At 36.7% G+C, this 22354-nt stretch overlaps 4 protein-coding genes and 1 long non-coding RNA gene across 6 annotated transcripts; 1 reads left to right on the forward strand and 4 right to left on the reverse strand.

The window, feature by feature from the left end:
• The first annotated feature begins 12 nt into the window (after positions 1-12).
• LOC114537624 lies at positions 13-3304 on the forward strand. Its single transcript, XR_003688605.1, has 4 exons — positions 13-167; positions 496-622; positions 970-1112; positions 3117-3304. It is a non-coding gene; the product is annotated as an uncharacterized LOC114537624 (long non-coding RNA).
• On the reverse strand, positions 180-3106 carry LOC114537612. Of its 2 annotated transcripts, none has more exons than XM_028558676.1 (7): positions 2986-3106; positions 2408-2574; positions 1883-2061; positions 1678-1762; positions 1489-1584; positions 932-1105; positions 180-606 (listed from the first exon to the last, which is right to left on the reverse strand). In XM_028558676.1, exons 2-7 carry the CDS (start codon positions 2561-2563, stop codon positions 286-288), a joined length of 1011 nt encoding a protein of 336 aa, XP_028414477.1. In that variant the 5' UTR covers positions 2564-2574; positions 2986-3106; the 3' UTR covers positions 180-285. The 2 variants fall into 2 exon arrangements, with proteins under 2 accessions (XP_028414477.1, XP_028414476.1); XM_028558675.1 differs by having other exon boundaries at positions 2408-2580.
• A 1491-nt stretch (positions 3305-4795) lies between the features above and the next one.
• LOC114537587 lies at positions 4796-11790 on the reverse strand. Its single transcript, XM_028558645.1, has 16 exons — positions 11718-11790; positions 11172-11252; positions 10506-10755; positions 9891-9946; positions 9625-9803; positions 9330-9414; positions 8988-9083; positions 8594-8767; positions 8136-8467; positions 7852-7921; positions 7529-7778; positions 7290-7464; positions 6910-7119; positions 6756-6819; positions 6317-6554; positions 4796-6201 (listed from the first exon to the last, which is right to left on the reverse strand). The coding sequence occupies exons 1-16, from the start codon at positions 11718-11720 to the stop codon at positions 4946-4948; spliced, it is 3519 nt and encodes a 1172-aa protein (XP_028414446.1). The 5' UTR covers positions 11721-11790; the 3' UTR covers positions 4796-4945.
• Positions 11791-12728: 938 nt separating this feature from the next.
• LOC114537607 (kelch-like protein diablo) lies at positions 12729-15072 on the reverse strand. The gene has a single exon (XM_028558669.1). It carries the CDS (start codon positions 14976-14978, stop codon positions 13191-13193), a length of 1788 nt encoding a protein of 595 aa, XP_028414470.1. The 5' UTR covers positions 14979-15072; the 3' UTR covers positions 12729-13190.
• Positions 15073-15755: 683 nt separating this feature from the next.
• Positions 15756-21094, reverse strand: LOC114537604 (coadhesin-like). The gene is made up of 12 exons (XM_028558665.1): positions 20979-21094; positions 19868-20023; positions 19654-19787; positions 19263-19428; positions 18997-19161; positions 18748-18915; positions 18538-18680; positions 18264-18402; positions 18013-18075; positions 17682-17799; positions 16280-17468; positions 15756-16138 (listed from the first exon to the last, which is right to left on the reverse strand). Exons 1-12 carry the CDS (start codon positions 21076-21078, stop codon positions 16115-16117), a joined length of 2565 nt encoding a protein of 854 aa, XP_028414466.1. The 5' UTR covers positions 21079-21094; the 3' UTR covers positions 15756-16114.
• Positions 21095-22354: the final 1260 nt, after the last annotated feature.

The following is a 22354-nucleotide window of genomic DNA, read 5'->3' on the forward strand; positions in this document are numbered from 1 at the left end:
CTTATTTAGAATTTAAAAATTGAAACTTTGAATGGAACTTATTTAACTTGTTATTTCACGAAGAAAGTTTCATTAACGATTAGATGCAAAAATATTTATTTTGCCTATAATTTTGTCTCAGTGTATGAGATTCGATTTATGACCGTATTAATGATTATATGATTGAGGTAGGTTTGTGCACTGTACAGTGCACAGTATGGTCAATGACAATGAACTTTTATTTGCATTTAGTGATATTACGGTCGTCGTTTTCGTGTATTCTCTCAAAGGATTAAAATCTTATTCTCACCGATCTCTTTTATCAACCAGATAATCTATTTCCTTGCCATAAGCCTGTCGTTCTTTAAGACCATAAATATCAACACTGATTTCAGGTGGTAATGGCTTCTTTGTTGTGTGTAACTGTATTGATGGTGTTATAATATTAGGACAGCCATCTGGCACAATCTCTGCCTCAAGAAATGCCCAATAATATTTATCTGCTTCAACTTTTAGGGAGTCTTCAACAGAAGCAGGAGACAATGTGTGCAAAATGCTTGCTTCACTTTTCATTATTTCTTCTTTGCTTGGCCGATAATTAGCATCATTTGTTTTGAGATAATAAAGCTAAAAGAATAATAAAGTATGTATAAAACAATATTTTAAACTGTGGTTAATATATTGCCTGTACTAGTAGAATTGCAGTTTGTTTGCAATTTGAATGTTTTCTATTACTTATAGAATACAATATTATTACCTAACATGCATCATTTTGGCTGCCTTTGTTCTAATTGTTAATTAATTAAAATATTCTATGTACCAACTCGTAAAACAATATAGGGTGTTGCACCCTTACATGTGATATTTTATTATCATTGAAGGGCAAGTCTGATTCCCTATAAAAACACCATGACCTCCCTACAGCTTTTATTTGATCGTACCAGACCCTTACCTGATATTCTCTAACTCTTGCTCCTCCTTGGCATATAGGTCTGTTCCAGGCAACCTTGACTTTATTAACATTGCGGCAATGAGCACGCTCCAATGTGATTGGTAGAGCTCCAGGACATGTGACATCAAGAACATGGGAGAAGTCACTGTTGCAATCTGCTAGTCTGGAAATTGCCTAAAAAGTAAGGGTTAAAAGAATCCATCTTGTCCTAAAGTTAAAGAATTTGACTAGGAAAACACTTCATGTGGGTACAAGGTTGACTTTATCCAATATTAACTCTGTATAGATCAGTTTAGTGAAGTATGCATGATAGAAATGACGACGAAAGCGGATCTGAAATTTGTGTCTCCGGCCATCATTTTCCTTTAATTTTTTTATTCAGTGACTATAGATTATCATGTTAAGGAATTGTGAGATGTTCTGACATAATCAGTTCATCAGTACATTTCACACCATCGGCATTGTAAAAGGGTGGTGTAATTTGTTTATCCCACTGATACATGCATTCTCAAGTATTTTAATAAAAAGGAGAGTTGCATTGATAATTTGTTACTTACTTGTAACCTGAATGTGTAAGTTCTGAGTGGTCTGCAGTCTGTGTACGTCACTTCGTTCTGTGTGGAAATGACTTTTGCATAATCTTGGCCATTCACCTTAAAAAAATCAAGTCCATTTAAATCATAATACTCCATGCATCGACCTGCAGCGCTGTCAAAAAGGTTCGTATAGTTTATAGTAATTAATACCTGAAGCTCGTATTCTTTAATTTTTCCATCACCAAACTCTTGAGGTACGTTCCAACCAATTGTTATGGCACCAGGTTCATTGTGTCTGGTTTAATTACAGAAACGTTTTAGAAAATGGTTGTAGTGGATATTATCGTCAATTATATCATTTTCAAAAAGATTCTTTTACTATTTTATTTCTAAAATAAAACGTAATGAATCTTACAATAGTTTTAATATGGGTCGTTTGATCGGCGCAGAGGTTTCAACAATAAGAGGCTTCGCTCTGATGATTGCTTTTCCATTAATATCAATTGATGTGATAGTAACAGAATACTTCGTTCCTGATCTGCAATCATTTATTGTGCGCACTCTCTCGTCTCGTCGTAGTTCAATATGCTTATACTATAGTAAAAGAAAACATTTAATAATTGTTAGGTTAAGCAACTATATTAAAATCGTTGATATCAATTGAATAATTTTTTAAATAATTGAAGAAAATGGTATTCGCAAGTATTTTGTTTCTCTTAAAAGTTAGGGTTATATGACTGCATAGTTGTGATAGGAGACACTTTTATCTTAGTTGAGACTAAGTGATTCTGTTTAAAATATCATCCACTGAACTGTTAAGAATCTCTAACTTATGAGTCTGTAAAAGTGTAATTACGATTGAACGTCTGACGGGATCGTTTCTGTGGTCTGAATAAAGCAACTCTCGCGTTGTTTTATAAATCTAGATAACGACTGATACCTCTGGTTCTTTTGAACTGTTGTATTCAATTAAGAAATGATCAACTGGCATCCATTCTTCATCTCGTATGTACGTCCATTGTACGGTGAATGAATATTGTGTTCTTTGTTGTAGTCTTGGAAATAATCCTGCTTCGTCTTGTCTTGTCACGTCCATAATTTCCTCCTCTGGCTCTGCAACACCACAAATATGAAATTACGAAAAGTGAATGTTTTTCATGTTTAATATTCCCATGCAATCATTTTGTTGGTGTATTAGAATAAACTTGTTTTAGTGGAACAGAATTTTGTTGGAGTTTATTATTTATACGTTAAATAGAAATTTATTTGCCATAAATAACTTTATACAACATTGTTAACACGCTAAAAAAATTTAAATTACTAAAATCCAATCTATCAAAACAATATGCTAAATTTAAGAGCGTGAAAAATATGAATTTTGGAAAACATTGTGATTCAGACGTACAAAAATCATAATCGCCAAGCTTTATATCACTTTAATCAATATACTACTCTACTGAACAGCAGGAAAAGCGGTAAACGAGTTTTGTTTAATCTACGAGTTACGCGTATACTAACCTAATGTTCTGCTTTTCCACCTGAACTGTACTGAAAAAGTCTTATTTCATTCTGTTGCTGTACAGAAGAAAATATTGTCTATAGTCGTTGCTATATAAATGTGGTCGTCACAATATTTTTATTTTGTTTAGAACTGTACGAAGAGTTGAGTATAATATTCAACCTGTTTGTGTTGCTATAGGTGCGTAACCACAAGCTTGACTGCTGATTGGATAGAATGTTAAATAACTGCTATTTTCCTGCGTAGGCACAGTATTTTAAGAGAGTTTTCACTGCATGTGTGATATATCTGCAACAAGTTTATGAGGAAATAAAATGAGTGCAATTGTGTTGGGAGGTCTAATGCTCAAGACATCTCATAAACTGAAAAATAAATTAATGGTAACTAGGAATATATTATTAAAACCTTACCCTCATAATCAAGAAAAGTCATAAATTTCTTCTCCTTTTCATAAAAAAAAACTAGTGTTTTAAATTAGTGATTTTCCCCTGTGTACTTGATTTCAATAAAACATGTTAACACCTGCACCTGATATTTTTTCCCATTGCAGCTGAAATGAATTGTGCTGCACGAACAATTTGTGCTCGCAATTCTGGCAAAAATATTAAAATCTTGCGGTATAAACTAAGATCAAACCTGCTGCTTTGTGGTTTCCTATCAATGACAACAGTAAACCTCCCACAAACCGTTGTTGATATCGTTATTATATTGTGATTATTATATGACCTCAACATTGGATAAATTGCTTGCTTGCTTGCTTGACAATCCGTTTTCATGCTTATTCTAATGCTGCTCGTAAATCCTAGGGCTACTGATTTAGTAGCGTGGTGGCCAGCCCGACGATTTGTCCAACTATATGCTTTTATTTTGGTATTCATTGGCTGTGAAAACAATAGACTACTAAAGAAATGAATGATTATAATAACTAAAAATTTACATAGCGGGACAAAATCGTCAGGTGCTACGCTACTTTACTGGTTTGATTCCTGCCATTGCCATGCAGAGGATTTGAAGTTTTATTTTTGGCTTTACGTTTAAAAAATTTTATGTAAAATCAAGAAACGTTATGCATCAACGTAATTATTGCCTTTTTATCTTTCTAGTATGCAGCACTTCCTACCATGACAAATATGTGTATTTGCTATTTACATGTGAATATCACGTTAATTGTTCAGGAACAAAGCAAGAGTATAAATTTCAGTTTCTCTCATTATGCATTCATTCATATCTCATCTGATATTTCGATGCACGGCATTACTCCATCCTTCAATTAACTTTCTTAATTTACCCACTTTTTTTAAATGATGACGATGAAAATGAAACAAAATTTAATTCTTTTTATGTTGTCTATCCATGTATTTCGTTATACAATCACCTGGCACACTGCATGATATATGTGTTTTATATACTTGGCACACTGATATGTGTTTTATATACAATTAACTATTAATTTTGTGTGTAAATATAATAGAATATAGTAGATATTTGTTGAATACGTGCGAATGATATATATAATGCCAGTTTTGACACGTTTTAACTAACATAATAATATTAATTAATAATTGCTTTAGAAGATTTTTATTAATGTCGCGTAATAAAATTGTGCTTAAAACCCGAGTTACATAAACATGCAAAAATAGTGAATTATTCAACGTTAAGAACCTCAAACGCATCTATAAAAAAGTATGTTTACAATATAATTTTATAAACTAAAAATAATATTAAATTAAAGAAATTTTCCGTAAATCGAAGCTACTTTTGTTTTCATTTTAAACTGATAATAGCGCAATAGCCATACACATGCATAATATTTCGGAAAACCTTTGTTGCTTAATGTTTTGCAAGCACAGAATAGTTTAAAAATCGAAGTAGTTTTTAGTGGTACGGTGAAATACGGAACATTCTTACTAACTTCAGTGTTTAGTGTCTACATCTAAATATAGTGAAGAAAAGTGGTGTTTATACATATGCTTGTCGATAATAAGATCCTTCTCCGTTTTGTGGTGTTGTCTGTCTTTTTCTGTCTTTGTTGTGATGTGCTGAAATCGCGTATCTTTGTTTTGGTTTACCAGGCTGGTAGATCCCCTTGCTATAGCGACTTTGAATATGACTGTATTTGTCATTCTTCTTGGCTGACTTTGGTGGATCATTGATGGGTTCCAGGGTTGAAGGTCGACGATATATGTAAGGTGCTTGTTTTTGAGTTGTGTTTGGTTTTCCACCCCGACCATTTCTTTTTCTCATGTTATCTGGTATCATGAACTCGTAAAGCTCTTCTTCCTCGTGATGGTGTCGCTGCCAGTTTGAACTCTTTTCTCTGCTGGTATCTCTGTCAATGTTATTGGCTTTAATCTGTGAGTTCCATTTAGTTGTGCCACTATTGTTGTACGCCAATGTAGTCGAGCTCTTCCGAGAATGGTCGAAATCTAAAACGTCTGGTTCTGCCTCTGCATCTCCATTACCGGCTCTTTCCGCGAGATGGTAATTAATACTAGAGTATCTGTGACTATTCTTTCGTCCATTCTCCGTGGGATGCTCGGAAATGTTCGTCCCCGATGTTTTCTCGACCGGAGGTTTGTCTCGCCATGTTGATCCACCCGAGGCACCATAGCCATGTTTTGACTTGTCGTATCCGTTATTTGGACTACGATATTCACGATATGGTTGCCGGTATTGATAGTTCTTGATTCCAGGCTTTTCTCTCGGTGTTTGAATGCTTGCAGTTGATGGAGGATTTTGATTCACTTCTACTGAGCGTATTGTGTGTTTCTCAGCTTCTTTCTCGGAATCTTGCCCGGACTTTTTCGCATTCGCGCGCCGTTTTTGCAACCATTCTTGGCGAGATGAGAGACTTCCAACTTTTGCATATTGTTCATTTTGTGTTTTTTCTGCCTCTTCCAGATCCTTACCATGAAGTCTTGAGTGCAGTAAGTGGAACTCATCCAATGAGAACTTGTCATGTGACTTACCTATGACGTGCTTACTTTGGTTGCTGGCGTCATTTTCACTGCTGTCATTGGCTTGATCATTCACTTCGTCGCTGACGTCATCATTTTTCTTCTTTACTTCGTATAGAATTCCGTTTTCGTCGTTGCAATGTCCACATTCCGTATTTGGACATTCTTGTTCTTCAACCTGGGACATCACATGATTTATGTTGATGAAAAATGTTTCGTCTGTGTCAGCGGCAACACGGCCTTGCCAGGAGAGTCGACCTTAACGAAAGAAAGATTATAAAACAAAATAATAATCAATAAAGTACGGCTTCTCTTTTATAAATACTGATGATAATATGGATGGTAGTAATACCAGAAATTTGGATTTTCTCACCTTTAATATCCAGAATACAGAATGTTGGGACGCCAGCAAGATCAAACGAAGCAGGAATGCTCGCTTTATCCATTTTCTCAATCGTGGTGTTCGGGAGATCTGGGGCGAGATGACATCCACAGCAGTGACGTATATTACCCAAAATTCTCAAATTCTTTTCATTGAGTAACTCAATGATTGATTTTCTGTGCGTGTGGATATCCTCTCCACTTTTAACACAACATGCGAGGTATTGGTACTGAAAGATGTAATAACATGAAGTAGAGCATAGTTGTAATAGTTGCAACCTTTGAAACTTTATTAAACAAAGTAGTGGAAGTACTGAAGAAATAACAGAAGGAATGGCTTCTTTTAGACGTTCCCAGCCTTATTTTCAAAACGGGGTGCCTCTAAGTTAGCAAATATCATCGCTTAACACGGCCATAAATATTAAAATTACCTTATCTTTTAAACGATGGGCGTAAGCACAGAAACGCTCCAGCGTGTTTTGCGAGGAGACACACCTAAGGTTAAAAAGAGTTATGTGAGAACTATATTGGGGTTTTTTCGTATAAATAAAGATGGTTTAATTTAGTTCACGTTTTAACGTGTACCATTTAGTCCAGAAGAGTATAATGGTTGGTTTCTTCGCTCCAAAATGACGTATTAACTGTTGCCAGGTAGCGTCGTGGACACCCATTACTCGGAATGGTTTTGGAGCTACTCTCGTCTTCAAGAGTCCACGATGTACATTGTGTTTACTGGTCAACTTCTTTTCATGAAAAAGAAAGTCTTCTAAGCGACACCCTCCTTTACTGGGCCAACTATCAAAGGATAAATATGAATATTATGAGTTACTATATTTTTCTTTAAATTGGTTGTCTTTTAAAACTCTGTATTTTTATTAGTTTCTAAGAAATGCAACGCGTCTTTAGTTTTTTCCCTAACATAATATCGTTTATATCAATCCACAACCATATCTGAGATTTCTTACCTTGCGGCTTTGCTGTGGCTTGTAAAATAGCAGAAGAATCTGTTTGGTCGAAAATGTTTGGCGTCCACTAACTCGACATTTGACTCGTCACTGTTCCCGACAGGATGCCAAGATAAAGTTGTAATTGAGATCCTGTGTGCAAGTTTTTCTACGTCGAGCTGAAAGATAAACAATCCTTTAGTTTAGTTTAGGCTTTATTCTGCAGTATATGTAACTGAGAACTCTTTGTAACATCTCACCGTCTTTGCTTAATCTTACTCCGGAAATTTTTACCTTTAAGGAATGTTCAGTCGTTTCCAATGGCAGCGGGTCTTGATAGCTATGATCGTCCACGTTTATACGATAACTTAATGGTTCCGAGAATTCATCAAATTCTGGCGTTTTCCAGCTCAATACAACAGGAACAAACCCTGTTAATTTATTAACAACTCTGACAAGCTCATGAAGACGTGTTTCAATTTGGTACAACTTGACGTTCATATCTTGCATCTTTTGAAAACGGAAAATAAGTTGTTTAGAAGAAGATACGGCATCTTGTGAAAAGTACAATGTTATTACGTACCTCTTCATTCTTTAGTTGAGCTCCCATCACAATATCAGAGGTCTGTGTTAACATTTTGTGTCGGTTAATCCTAGTAAAAACATATAAATCAAGGTATTACTTGATAGTTTTTTTGTTCTAAAATCTAAACCGTCTTCCTTATCATCATCATCTAGGCCTATTGCGCCAATGTGGCTTTCTTATGGACCAACTATATTCATTAACTACATATTGGAAGACGTCTGATTTGAATGCAACTGAAAGTACTCATATGGTGAATTCATAACCAGAAATAGTAAACCTACTTGTCTTGTATATCCAACAATTTTGCTATCTCCTTATTAGCCTCCGCTCGTTCCAGTCCCCCATACACGTTTACTGCAATCTCAGGTGCCACTGGCCTGATCGTAGCGCGGACACGAACGGGTAGAGTGATCACCGGTGGACAACCCTCTGGTAAAATCTCCGCACGGAGAATAGCCCAATATCTTTTCTCTGGTTCCACTTTGACAAATGATACTGTTTCGTCAGGTTTATGTATTTTAACGACTGCATGTCTGTGGCCAAATATTTTGTCTGGATCAGGTTTCTCCTGGTCGTTGTACATCTCGTACGTACTAGCTTCTTTGAAATAAACCTGTTTATATAATCATAGTTTAGGAAATTCTTATATTGGATACTTGTATTAGTTATAAAGGTAAGTTCCTGGTCCAGGATAAGAGAAGAAAATCGTGACAACTAGATGATGATTTTTTTTTGTTACCCTGAATTCTTTGACTTTTGCTCCTCCAATACACGTGGGTAAATTCCAACCAACTTTTACTGTGTTGATAGTCTTCGGTCTTAGTCGTTCTAGTGTCATAGGTAATGATGCAGGGCAGGCTACTTGAAGGACATTTGACCATTCACTGTTGCAGTCATGTTTGATTGAAAGAGCCTAAAATTTTGTTAGAAATCCAGCGTTAGGATCGTGTTCCACTGAGCTATTTGTATACTATTCCACACTAAATCTCAAACTATATAGTGGTCAGGTTTCATCAGTGGTAGTATTCTGTGCTGTTGTTTGCTCTGTTTTACCCACTAAACGTTGGTGTTTTTGTTGTCAACTCGGATGTTTACAACCACTGTTATAAATGCATGGAATTTAAGAAACATACTTGGATTCTGAATGTAAACTCCTCCAGTGGTCGACACTCAATGTAATCAAATGATGTCTTTGTTGAACGGATGTTTGTGTAGAACTTTCCATTCACCTGTGAAGACGAGATTTTAAAATATTCGAAATAATCTTCAGCGAAAATTCCATTTAAATCTTTTTTAACCAAAGGAAAATTAGGCATCAAATGTGATATAACAGCTGGCGATAAAAGACAAAAGCCTAAAACGTCAAGACGTTTTTTAGACTTTTGTGTATTTTAGGCAGTTGTTCACATTTCATGCGAAGTTGTTAGAAGAAGCTGTCACATTGGTCGTTGATTTATATTGGAAAGATAATTAACCTTAAGATGATATTCACTGATGAACCCGTCACCATATTCTGCTGGTCGATTCCATTCAATAGTTATCATATCTGGACTGGACTTTCTATATATAAAATATGGTTATTTATTAACTTCGTTAAGTCGACTGCTTTAGATTTAGCAAAAACGGTTTGTTAAAGTTATTATGAGGAAATATATAGGAAGTAGGTACTGCATGGTGCTCATTCCGTATGACAAGAATTTTAAAAGTAACTGCATGACCGTGCAGATAACATGCAAACATCAATAAATAACAAATTAATAGATTTCATACTTAAGTTTCAATATTGGTCGATCAATTGGTGCAGAACTTTGTACGGTCAGCTGTTTTGATCTCTGGATAACTTTACCATAAACATCTATCGCTGAGACAATGAAGAAGTTATTTGTTCCTGGCGTACAATCACGTAATGTATATTGACGCTGGTTTGAAGCAAGCTTTATGTTGTTGAACTAAATAAAAATTACCAGGTCTGTTAGACGACGGTGTAAATATTGAACCACAGTATTTATATTCAGCATTCAAAGTATTGTACTTACATCGGGATTTGTTACACTGCTATGTTCCAACAAGAAATGATCAATTGGCATCCACGCTATAGGAATTATAGCAATCAAATTTACATCTTATACGTGTTACTATACATTGAGCTAAATGTTGTTTTGTGTGTTTCAGCAACAGCTGTTCAGGACTTGTTGTTCAAGGGATATGTAGGCTCGACGGTGGATGAGTAAAATTATCCAGCAAGTTCATACAATCATCAAGCAACTAAATTTAACTTGACATGAACAGTCGTGTCTGTAGCTGCAAATTTAAGTTCAGTCATTTACAAGATGAATTATCCTTAACTGTCTTGTGTTATTGTATCGCTATAGTCAATGCTTGCCTTTTTAATCCTAGTCTATTAGTCTATATACATTCATATCACACTTGTATAATTTTATACACTTCGTCTCAGTGATAAAGTCTTAAGTTAAATAAAACTAATAATTTAAATTTTAAACTATTTGAATGACTCTTCTTACAGCATCATGTTTGGGCTTCGTATTTATAGTAAAAATACGCATTGAAACAACCAGAAACTTTGAATAAATTGAAATTCACCGAGCATTTTCCCAGTTAGCTTAATCCAAGTACTACTACTATATACTCACACAAAGCAGGGCAGTATGTCCACTCTACTGTGATTGCGTCATTTGACCTTGATGTTAAATTTAGATACAAGCCTTCTTCATGAACTTTTCTCATGGGATCTTTCGAAGGATCCATCGATATTAGAGCTTCATTTCTTTCAATGACAACTGAGCCATGTCTCACATCACGTGTTGATTCAAGTCGTCTAATACCTTGACCTCGTGATGTTGCTACATTACGAGGACTGTGTGGAGTGTAACCACCTGAATTCTGTTGTGTTGTAGAATAGAAACCATTTGACAAAATAAACTCACTGACACACTGTGTTCGTGCATGTTTTAAAACAAAACAAATTGGCATAAACTAAACTGCATTATTTCTCCTGCAGCTTCGTATTTTCCAATCAGCTCCTGTAAGTGGGCAGGTCATTTTATTTAGACCACGTTATCCCATATCACTACCCAAGAGAAGCTTACAGAAATTTTTACATTCTAAATGCATCTCTATCCATTAACATAGTCCCAAGCTGTTTTTCCAGATTAATATTTTATTCATTAAAATGTCTTCCTTCAGGCTCTAGCTAAATATTTTTCTCAAAAGATAAAGCATTAACAACATAAGTACCCGAACTTTCGTGTTTTAAAAGCCGGATTCAAGTGAATGAAATCAAACAGGCTCAAACTAACCACATCTCTTGCTGAAACAAGATTCGTCTTTCCCGGAGTTCGAGGAGACATAACACTGTAATGTGTCAGGCCAGCTGGATTCTGTCAACAGAATTGATGAAAAGACGGCAGAGTTTAATAATAAAGGATTACTTAAAGGAAAAGAAGTAAAATTATCACGTTTTCCCGACCGTAAACTTTATATAAATAGTCTAAATCCGTTAGTGACTGATAAACCTTGTGTCTACAAAACAAATTTCTCTTCTTTTTTTCATTCATTCAAATCCTTTTTACAAACAGCAGGACGATATTTCAGCTGTATACTGTTATCATACGACTATAGAATTCATGTTAAGTTTCATTAAAATCCTTTTCATGAGCTTTTCATTGAGCATAGTAATAATTTACAGCCGTGTGTTTGTAGAATTTTATTCCTGCTATTATATACCCACTTTGGTTTCCCAACGTATTCTTTTAGGAGTAACGAATTAGATATTATCTTTTTTGACTGCATGGATACAATTATTTGTCAAATATCTTACTGAATAATAATAAAACTAAACTTACCATTTTATTAAACTGACAAAGTAAACTTTGTTAAAAGAACTTTAGAAATTCTTATCCTATCAACTTATCGTTGTTACTGGACACTTTGTTGTGTTTGCATCTTTCATTTAATGTCTTGAACATCGTTACCATAGAGAATCGTTCCACCTGTAACCACGGCTATAACCGTATTGGTTGGGGTCTTTAAATATTTACCAGCTTCTCTTGTAATTAAAACTTTCAGCAGGGGTTTACGTTGTATGAAGTTTTGACGATTATAGTTGTATTAGTTAGGGCAGAATCTCTTTATTTCTACTGAATTAAGGCGACCCCCTTTCATGATCCATTTATTCTGACCAATAATGAATCGTACATTAATGCCTGTAATTGTCAGAATTTCACACTCAGTTTTTTCTTATTAATTCTTTCGTTCCGGAAATGAGAGTAGTTTTTTAGCACATATCCATATTTTGTCGATGTGAATAGGCCGATGAAGACAATTATTTTGTGTTTTTGGACTGGATTCAGAAAGCGTTTTTAGCTAGGCTAATAGTAATGCCAAGTACTAGAAAGTGACTGGTGACACTAGCTAGGGACATTATATGACAAATATTTTTGACATTCGCTCAGAGACAAATGTCAAGATATTTTATAAATGACAGCTGGAAAAATGTTATATGAAGTTGTTATATAAACCTAAATATTTGTGATATGATGCTATTCAAGCTACAACCACTCCTGTCCACTGCCCGCGCGGTAATACTGAAGACTAGATCCTAGTCTTATTTTGGCGTTTTAGTATCGGTAAAAATTTAGAACCAACTTCAATGAGATAGCAGACTGATCTTGGCTCCCCCCTTGTTTCTCCGCCTTCTCTCCAGGGGGGGGACATCCAAATCCATCTCATTTATAGGCTCCAAGTCTGCTATCGCAGATACGCAGACTATAAATGAGATCGATTTCATGTTTTACTCTCACGATCCATGGTAAAGATGCAAAAACATCCTTCTTCAACACATACATGAAAGCGCCATTACTCAGTCTGTTATGCTTGTTGAGAATCCTGTGGGAGTATTTTTCGTCAATATTGCATATGGCATAAACTTGAGGGGGTGCCATTTTACCAATACCCATCCCCCTTGGGTGCAGCCCTGGCAAGAGGGGAAAGAAAGAGAACGACTTATCACAGCAAGAATACTAATTTACAATAATGTTACACATTTTCACTGCTAACGAGATAGATTATGCCTGGTTCATCAATCAATGTTCACCTGCAGATACCCAGAATGTCTGCATAAGTTGTCCAATGTGAAGCATTACATAAATTTATAATTTGTTTATCATGTTCCCTTATTCTGTACTTTTGATCAACCTCAATCAAATTTACATTTATCTTTCCTAATTCTTTATATTAATTTAGGCATTAAATTCCTGTCCCATCTTTATTGTAATTATAGTCTAATGAAACATCAATCATATATATCAATGAAGAGCTCAACAATCTAGGTTTTGTCCAGCATTATTTGTTAATCTTGTGAAAGTTGCCAAATGTCGCTTTGGCAGGTAGAAAACACAACAGCTGATACTGAATGTGTTAAGTAATTTGTCACAATTACTAACAATTTGCCACTCATCTGTCTTGCTGTCATACACCTCAACTGTAGTTAATGATTGTTGTTGGTTCCGGCCACCAAAGATATAAATCTTGTTTGCTAATGAGCAAACACCAGGGGCCACACGATCTGCATTGCAACGAGCAATTAATGACCACTCATCAAGCAGGCAATCATACACCTCATTAGTAGGTATTGCAAGCTGGTACATCCCACTATCTTCACTACCACCAATGACAAATATCCGATGACCAATGTTTGCTGCAGCAGCTAGTGACCTACCAGTCTTCATTGAAGCAATTGGTTTCCATTCATTAGTAATCGGACTGTATCGCTCACAGCTGCTGAGATCTTCATTAGGGTTTTTTCTTCCACCAATCGCATAAATGTGATTCATGCAACTAACAACAGCTGGTCCACTACGTTCCTCCTGTAATGACGTCACCATATCCCATTGGTTGATTCTTGGATCAAAACGCCAAACAGTTTTGAGGCGGCTAGTTGGAGTTCGACCACCAACTAGATATAGGAAACCATGCAAAGATACCAATCCAGGCCAGTAGTTGGAGGCAGGCAGGGCACTTGTTGATGTCCATACATTGGTTTGTGGGTTGTAGTATTCTGTTTGAGCAACAAGGCCAATTCCAGATCTGCCAGATGTTACATACACCTTACCATTGCATAATGCTATGGGTGTGTTCTTATGTTCCCATTGCATTGATGGCATATGATACCATGCTTGAGCACTAGGAATATAACACAGTGGCTGATTGGTGCCAGATAACAATATTACTGCTTCAACTACACGTCTTGGTTTGCGGTTAGCAGCCACTTCATCATCACAAAAACCTTTTAAATACATCACTTCTTTAAGGTGGGCAAGAGCTGTGTTCAACGAGACCTCATCAGAAAGTATCAAGTTTTCTCGAAGAATTTTATCAACAATGGTGGATTCAGGAATTTCACACAGACGCACATGTGGGAATAGCGCTGAGACGAGGTCTTCTTGTCCAGGATGGTGAGTGATCCATTGCACGATTGCATCAAAAACATATTCCTCTTTCTCAACCTCTAAATCATCACTTTTTAAGACCTTCACTAGCTGGTGAACTGTAAATTCCAGGTGTTTCCCTTCTTGTACGATAGCCGTAAAATTAGTTTGGGCAAATTGGCAAACGATGTCACTGAGTTCACTGAAGTTATACCGTTCTGCAAAGGTCAGAGTTTGAAGGAAATTTGAAGTGGTTAAAAATGATTTCATGTGACCCGTTGTAGCTTCACGAAGTCTGGCTAGACTCAAGTAATCGGCAGCAATTAAAACATTCTCACTTTGTGTCAAATCACCAAGATTTATTGTGCCAGTGTATATGTAATCTAACACACCATCTATGACACTTGGACACACAGTCGGTAATTCGATTTCTTTTGCGTTTTTCTCTCGTAAATCATGTTCAAATACGGCTGCAAAATATCCACCGGCCGAGCAGAGTACTGCTTTGTGAGCAGGAAACGTTTCTTCTCCGACCAACAAAGCAACATCACAGAATTTGCCTGTTTTCCGCTGTTGGTTTAAATAGCTTGTCACTTTGTGGCGATATTGACAAGATTCGTCGTGATTTGAGTTGCATATTTGACTAGAACACTCTTCTTGTCCTTCAGAGTCGATCATTTTGATCACTGTCTTTCAATGCAGCCATAAAAACACGATATTTTTATAGAAATGTATTGAAAGAGATGATTTGAAAAAATATAAACAAAGACTGTTTTTGTAAACAAATAACGAATTTTTTAAATTTTAAATTTAATTTGTATTTTGTAGTCATCCCCAGTTTCCCTGGTTGCGCGCTGGCGGAATATATATTAGTCGTTCAGAAGCTCTGATTTTGGATTTTGCTTCTGACTTTTGATAAAACGTTTCATGAACAGAGAGATACGTAAAAATTCAAGAATATCGTAATGTAAATACAAGTGATGATTTAACAAATCTCAACCTCGTGTAGGGTATTTAGTTACGGACGTTGTGCACGGGATCTAATTCCTGCTACAATGTAGCCAACTCAGCAGTTCTATTCTCGGTTTCAGTGAGTGACGTAACCAGTGGGGGTAACTAGATTGCTAGAACGATAATTAGGTGGGGAGGTGAGGTGGGGGCATATTCATATATCCAGTTCTGCCCGACGGATTTCTTTGGAAAGAGATATCCCGGCTAGGCGAGGTGAAAACTGCATATAATGAAAGACTAATCAATCAAGGACTAATTTGATGTGATGCGCTTTTACCTCGCCTAGCCGGGATAACTCTCTCCATGTAAACAGGTCCTAAGAATCCTAAACGTTTTCTGATTCGAAATTATAAATCAAATCAGTTCTCAGAATTCCGAAAATATGTCATTTCAGACACATTGATTCAAAGCATTCACATGCGATATTTCCCCCGGGCCCGGACACAACGATACCTTATTGTCCTATCAAAATAACTTTTTGCTCTCCGATACGTGTACCGATAAACTTCGTCGAGATGAGCCGTGCAAACTGCCTTTTTATTCCATAGTGTTGACTCGACCTTTACACCTTCATGTCCAGTCAATGATTTTAAACAGTCCTGGTTACATCGAATCAATCTTATCATTTTCAATTAATCATGCGTCATTTATCGCAGTTGTTTAAAACCTTTCTATGTTAATAAACTGACTATCCTCATTAAATGATTTATACAATGAATTACTTAGTGTGGTCCAATTTTGTAGGCTAGCTGAAGATGTTTTATTTCACTCTGCTTGTCAAATCTGGTTGGTATGGTTGTCTTTCAGTCACGCGAGTATTCGAACATCTAAAAAATAGTGGTAATTACCAATTAATTTTTGTTACACTTTGAAGTCTTTTTAAAGCCTTATGTCAAAATGTGATTACCAGGCCCTCAGGCCCTGATAAAACTTAAAACAAATACACGACAAGTCATAATTAATACTACCTTATAAAATTGCTTCTTTGATTCCTTCTGGTTATACTGTTCACTGACAGAAGATCCATCATACTGACTTATACTACTAATGTCCGAGGATGATGGTGATAGAGGAGCCTGGTAATGGAAAGGTTGTCCAGTCACGTGACCTCTTGAAGTATCAACATTGATTGTACCTTGAAAAGCTTGACCACGGATACTTTTGACTTTCCACGTCTCTACTTCCGGCTCCTGTCTTGCTCGATGTCTGGCGCGATATGTGTCTTGATCGTGGTACCTATCTCGCGCAGTCCTGGAATCTACTTCTGTGGCTTCTAATCTCGCAAGGCCTTCTGGAGCACAATCTCTAAGATGGACTGTGTATTCGGCAGAATCTCTATAATCAGCACTATTACTACTGGTAGTCACTCCACCCCGTCGATCTAGTCCGTCCAGTCTTACAACAATCCCACCACTTCTGATATCACTAGTATCCAATACATCAACCGATTTTGATCTATTCCTGTCATTAACTCCACGGTAGCTGACACCTTGATATTCCAGCTCACTCAGACCATGTTGCCGCCTGTCGTGTGCTAGCCTTTGATTGACTTGATCAAGAGTTTCCACTCGCCAAGTTCCGTCAGTCATGTCTGGAGTTACCTCAAGTTGTACAACTGGCGGAGGAGCGAGGGGAGTTTGTGACACCTCTACATCATAACGTCCAAGGTATTCCCCTCTTCCACTTGTAGTTGCAGATGATCTATATTCTTCTCTTTCATATCTAGATGACGCCGTTCTTTGTTCTTCCACTCGTTCACGTGATGTATCACGCACCCTACCAGCAGCCCTCGCGCCATCAACTCTGTCACGTGATTCCGAGGACATCATCTCTTCTCGTCGGCTGGAACTCAAGCCGCTTGTCGTAGCTATACGAGTTTGATCATCCCAGGATTGCATACCCTCGTTGGTTCTTGCCTCGGATATATCAGTCCCGTCACGTCGAGAAAAGTACACTGCACCAGGCCCAGCATCTGCACGACCATTTTCTCCGTCTAGGTGTATCGCAACAGTCTGTGTTTCAGTTTCCGGCTGTGCTAACCCACCATCTGTCTGTGTGGCTCCGGTGGCATACTGCACCCGAGGTCTGGGAGGAGCGTCTATTTCATCACCAGTGAGTTCGGTCATCATAGCTCCGTCTGTTTTCTTTTTACGTTTCCTAAATACATTTTGGTTTCTAGTTGTGAGCCATAGACATGCAGTTAACGATGATTGTCAGTTATCAGTCTCCTAACATTGTTAACTAGATTTTTATTCTTTCTAAGATATTTTGTTGGTATCAAAGTTGCAATGTTTAGAGCTCTAATCATTAATTTCAATATCAATTTCTTCCATTATTTCTTCCTATAATCCTATCCATTTCTTTACTTACTTTACGCAAGGACAACAGCCACAGCAAGCACAACATGGGCAATAACGACAACAGAGGTACAATAATCCGAGCAACAGAAGCAGAAGAAGCAAGCCAAGTAAAATCCACAGAATGATCCCTAGATAATATCGTCAGATCACAACATCATGAAGATCATTCACTCATGTCATTACACGAAGAAGTGAGTAAGAAGCATGTAAGAAGCATGTAAGAGGCATGTAAGAAGCATGTAAGAAGCATGTAAGAAGCATGTAAGAAGCATGTAAGAAGCATGACTGTACGTAATGTAATGTATGACATGCATTGTAGAAGATAACTAAGAATAACTTACAGAAAGCTTCGTCCACTTCCTCTTCCTTGTCAGCAGCGACTGGACCGCCAAAAATCGGTGAAACTAAAATACAAAGATGAGTTAACATGCGTTAACATCCAGAGAAATGGTATCATCTATTATCAGCAGACAACAGAACGTGTCAGTTGCCCTTGCTGGAGGATGTCGATATATCTCTTCTGAATGAGTAGAACCAGGCTAGTTAAAAACAGCAATCATGACTCGATCATATAGCTACAATGATGAATTACCTCTACAGCCAGAGGCAGAGACACGCAAGCATATTTCTTCGTGCCAATCTAAGGGATAAAATCTGATAAAGCGTGCACTTGGCGGGTCAGCCAGGATGTAAGTCTTCACCATTGAACCATTCTTATTTCCATCATAGATCTAAAAATTACAGACAAATCAAGTTATTGAAATTCTTATCGACTATTTTTATTTGATTTATTACGACTAAACTTACATTAAACCTTTCAGTGGTGCCAGACTCGTTGTAATTTATTAACGTAAACCTTAACTTACTCTAACAGAATTATTTTCCCTGTAGTCTTCCCACAGGGATCCGTCTGATCTTCGAAAATCCAGGAAAAATTCCTTCACCCAGGCAGACTTATTTCCCCTTTCTAAACCCTGTGTCTTTATTTCTTTGACTTGTGTCTCACCGCCTGTGGAAGAGAGCTCAAATACAGAAATCTAATTTGTAACATTTTCCGAGATAAACCCGGAGCTTACCAAAGTCAATCTCTAGATATTGATTCTGATCATTTACACTGGCACACCAGGCACTGAGACCATTCAATCTTGCTCGATATGCCTCGAAACCAGGTTTATATGTGGACGCCAAGAACGCAGTATCGTTGATCGAACGATTTTCGTCAATAATGCCCAGTTCCCCACATTCTAAAGAAAGATTTGTATGATTGAACAGACATCCCAAAGCGAACAAAAAGACCTTAAAAATATGAAGTTATATTTCCTCACCTCTTGTGCATAGATTTCGCCGGCAAGCTTCAGTTTCGTTTCGTGTTCCTTTGCAACCTTCGCTTCGGTTTTCACATGTTCTTGTGCGTGATCGTGAACAACTGGTAGGTGTTTGTGGCGTGGAGAAACATGAACCCCATTGACTCCAGTTTGTAAAACCATCATCTTAAAGAAATGAACAATTCTGTCAATTATCATCCGATTCTGAGGCCTAAAGTTTGACGCCATTCTCAGATATCTGCTTTTATCAGCGCTTGTTTCTCTACCTGATTGACAGCCATATATGTCAATCCTCGTACAAAGTGCGCCTACGGATTCTTGCGGTCGGAAACGGACGTATTGTGCTCGGAATGAGATTGAAAGGTTAGTTTCTGCGACGTCAGAACCTGATGATAAGCCTGGAAACGCCCCAAAAAACTCCTTCGCAGAACACTGGAAAAAAATTAAATTTGATTTCTTTTTATTTCAAAATGCCAGGATATTGTTTGTTTGCCAGTTTGCGATAGATGATGGTGTCTCCATCAGTAAAACATAATTACTGACAAAGAGGGCTCCACAGTAGAAAGCATACCTAAAGACCCCACATCCGTCTGTTGTGACGCTGACGGTTGATCAGAGGATAATATGATTGTCTGATGAAAAACAGAATCAACTTACTTGGGGTTTGAGTCCATTTTTAATGTTGCTAAAAACTATTCCATCCTTGCTGTGATCAACCTCATAAGAAGTGACATAATTCTCTGTTCCTTCTTCACCCTGGACTGCAAGTCTTGTTATGTTAGTTACGCTGCCTGTTGGAAGAATGTCTTCGTGAAAATAAGGAATTTGGACTTTATTCGCAATGTTAACACGCTGTGAACATTATACATACCTAGGTTTACTGTAAGTGAATGATTTTTGACTGGTATGCACCAAGCTGTTGTTGCATTGATTATTGGGATAGCAGTAAGATTGTAGCTAGCTTTAAACAGTGATAATGAGGGATTGACGAGGTTATTGCGAAATATCCATCCGCACTTGGTAACTCCTGCAGGTGAAGAAAAAGCTTATTGTAGTATAGAAATTAACTCAAGGAATTGAACGTCCTATCATTTGTTCACAGATGAAGGTATAACGAGTGAACTATAGATATTATTAAATAATTAATTCAAGTAAGTTATTTGATATTGACTTTAACACTTGAGAATTGTTTCCGCTAATACTTCACACCTTTATTCTGATGAAAGATTAATTGCCCCTGATTTTTAATCGTTAACAATATTGTACATTGAACATAATAATCAATTTGGGGGGATTAGAGCAATTTTTGCGGGCTGTAAGAGTCAGTAAGACCTTCTCATTTCAATCTTCACCTGTATTTTAACTTGTTTTCACGTCTCAAGCTCCGAGAATTTCAGACCTGGCCAACCTTCGGGGAATAGTTGTTGAATATTAAGAATGTGGTGTGTTTAATTAAGGTGGCTTTGTATGAAATTCAAAGTGAGTTACTTTGGTCACTATCTTTGGTATTGAAGTAAATTTGCATTGAAGAAGATTGCGTTAGAATAAGAGCAAGTCATTCGTTGTTAAAAAATCGACAAATATGAGCTGTAACGAGACGACGAGACAGTTTGTGAGTTTAGTCGATGTTATTTCATCTTCTTTAAAACCTGTAGTCATTCGTAATTTAGTTTTCTAGATGATTGACGCGGATAATTTATCAATAAGTTATCCGTGTGTATTGAAGTACTTTATATTCATTCAGGATAACTTTTAGACAATTGAACATTCCAATAAGATTTTAAAAAATGGCGAATGATTTTTGATTTAATTTATCTCGTATAAATACAAAATAAAATGTTTAACTCGATTGATTTTACAACCACCAGCGTAGTTCCCAGGAACTGCAAAGATCTAATGTAAGCAACGCATTTTCTTTTTTATCAAAATCTATACATATATATAAGCATGGATAACTAAATTAAAATCTTATAATATTTTACCTTGACTGAGATCAATTGATATGAACAACAAAAATAGACACAATAGTTCCTGTTTCTTCATCGCTGAAGAAATAATTTTGCTTTCTCGCTGTCTCATCATCCAGATCCTCACAACCCAGGTGTCGGTAAGAGAATGACCCTAAATCCATCGTTATCATCTGTAACCGTACATTTTTTTAGTAAGGAAACGTCCCTTGTTTCCGAAGACAAAAGGCATGAGATTGATCTAGTGTAAAACAATACTGATATCGGTAATTTTCCTATAGTAATCAATAAAATACCTTCATTCAGACCATCTAATGTTGTTTAATACGGTCATATCAACGATATTTAACACTATTGTCGGTATAGATCCGTGAGAAATCGGTGAACAGACAGGAAAATAGATTTTCTTTAACTTTACCACGGTTAGGTTTCAGTATAGTGCTAGAATAACTCACATTTTTAATTTTAAACACTGCATATTCCGTATCGCTACCATATATAGGACTAAGCTCACTCATAGGTCTGTACGGAAAATACATAACGTGCAGTGTAAGCGACAACAAATTAACTAAAAAAGCACAATCAAGTTTATACTAAGAATAACATTTATTGCATAGTATCTGAATTTGGAGCAATGCATTTTGAAAGAGTTTTTACATCTTTCGTTGTATTTTTGAATTTTCATTATACCCTATATACCTTGCAGGAAATATTTGCAAAGGTCTGATTAGTTTGAAAAAAAGTCGCGGTGGCTGCTACCCGGGGTCCGCAGTCCTATATCTATAAAAACTTTATGCTCTTCACTCTTGCCCGCGCAGGTTTAGCAAAAAACCTGGTCTGACTTATAGGGTTCATAGCCATGCAGAGAAATGCCGGCAGAGAACGCGGAAAGCAGATGAAAGTGGAGCTATGTTATTTTGAAATATCTTGTGTTTCCCGGCTAAGCTAAGGCTAAACTCTGGACAGCATGTCGACTTGCCTTACGAACAACAAAATCATACAACATCGCTTTTATAATTCAAATTACTTTAATTATTTTCTCTGGCACAAGTGTTGACACAGTCGTTTAATTTTTCAAAGTTATTTCCATTGCCTTCACATCCTCCGTAAGTAAATCCTTCGCATGTTTTTGAGATTTTGTCGTAGTAAAATCTTGGAAAATCACCATAGCATGGCCCACTATCTTTTTCCAAAGTACACACGTCATTTTTATTTTTCGCTTCCACTTCTGTCAAGACTGTCATTACTAAATAAAAAATTGTTTTATGGAATCATCGTCCTAAAATTATTACAAAGCTCCTATCTCTTAATCAATGTTATGAATAAACGTACTATAAAATATAACTGTAACAACGATACCAATCTTTAAAAAGAGGTTTGGAAACGCCATT

The sequence above is a fragment of the Dendronephthya gigantea genome, unplaced genomic scaffold, assembly GCF_004324835.1.
Source record: "Dendronephthya gigantea isolate DGI-Jeju-01 unplaced genomic scaffold, DenGig_1.0 000160F, whole genome shotgun sequence".
NCBI lineage: Eukaryota > Metazoa > Cnidaria > Anthozoa > Malacalcyonacea > Nephtheidae > Dendronephthya > Dendronephthya gigantea.

Excerpts from the sequence above, each read along its gene's own strand:
- LOC114537612 (XM_028558676.1), bottom strand. The coding sequence starts at position 2,563 with ATGGACGTGACAAGACAAGACGAAGCAGGATTATTTCCAAGACTACAA. Across the intron at positions 2,062-2,407 it reads ACAGTTCAAAAGAACCAGAG|TATAAGCATATTGAACTACG; the intron begins GTATCAGTCGTT and ends CTTTTACTATAG. Across the intron at positions 1,763-1,882 it reads CGACCCATATTAAAACTATT|ACACAATGAACCTGGTGCCA; the intron begins GTAAGATTCATT and ends TAATTAAACCAG.
- LOC114537604 (XM_028558665.1), bottom strand. The coding sequence starts at position 21,078 with ATGATGAGACAGCGAGAAAGCAAAATTATTTCTTCAGCGATGAAGAAA. Across the intron at positions 18,681-18,747 it reads ATATCTAGAGATTGACTTTG|GCGGTGAGACACAAGTCAAA; the intron begins GTAAGCTCCGGG and ends TCTCTTCCACAG. Across the intron at positions 18,403-18,537 it reads GGGAAAATAATTCTGTTAGA|ATCTATGATGGAAATAAGAA; the intron begins GTAAGTTAAGGT and ends TGTAATTTTTAG.
- LOC114537607 (XM_028558669.1), bottom strand. The coding sequence starts at position 14,978 with ATGATCGACTCTGAAGGACAAGAAGAGTGTTCTAGTCAAATATGCAAC.
- LOC114537587 (XM_028558645.1), bottom strand. Across the intron at positions 9,415-9,624 it reads CGACCAATATTGAAACTTAA|AAAGTCCAGTCCAGATATGA; the intron begins GTATGAAATCTA and ends TTTTATATATAG. Across the intron at positions 7,465-7,528 it reads AGTAAGATTAAGCAAAGACG|GATTGTTTATCTTTCAGCTC; the intron begins GTGAGATGTTAC and ends ACTAAACTAAAG.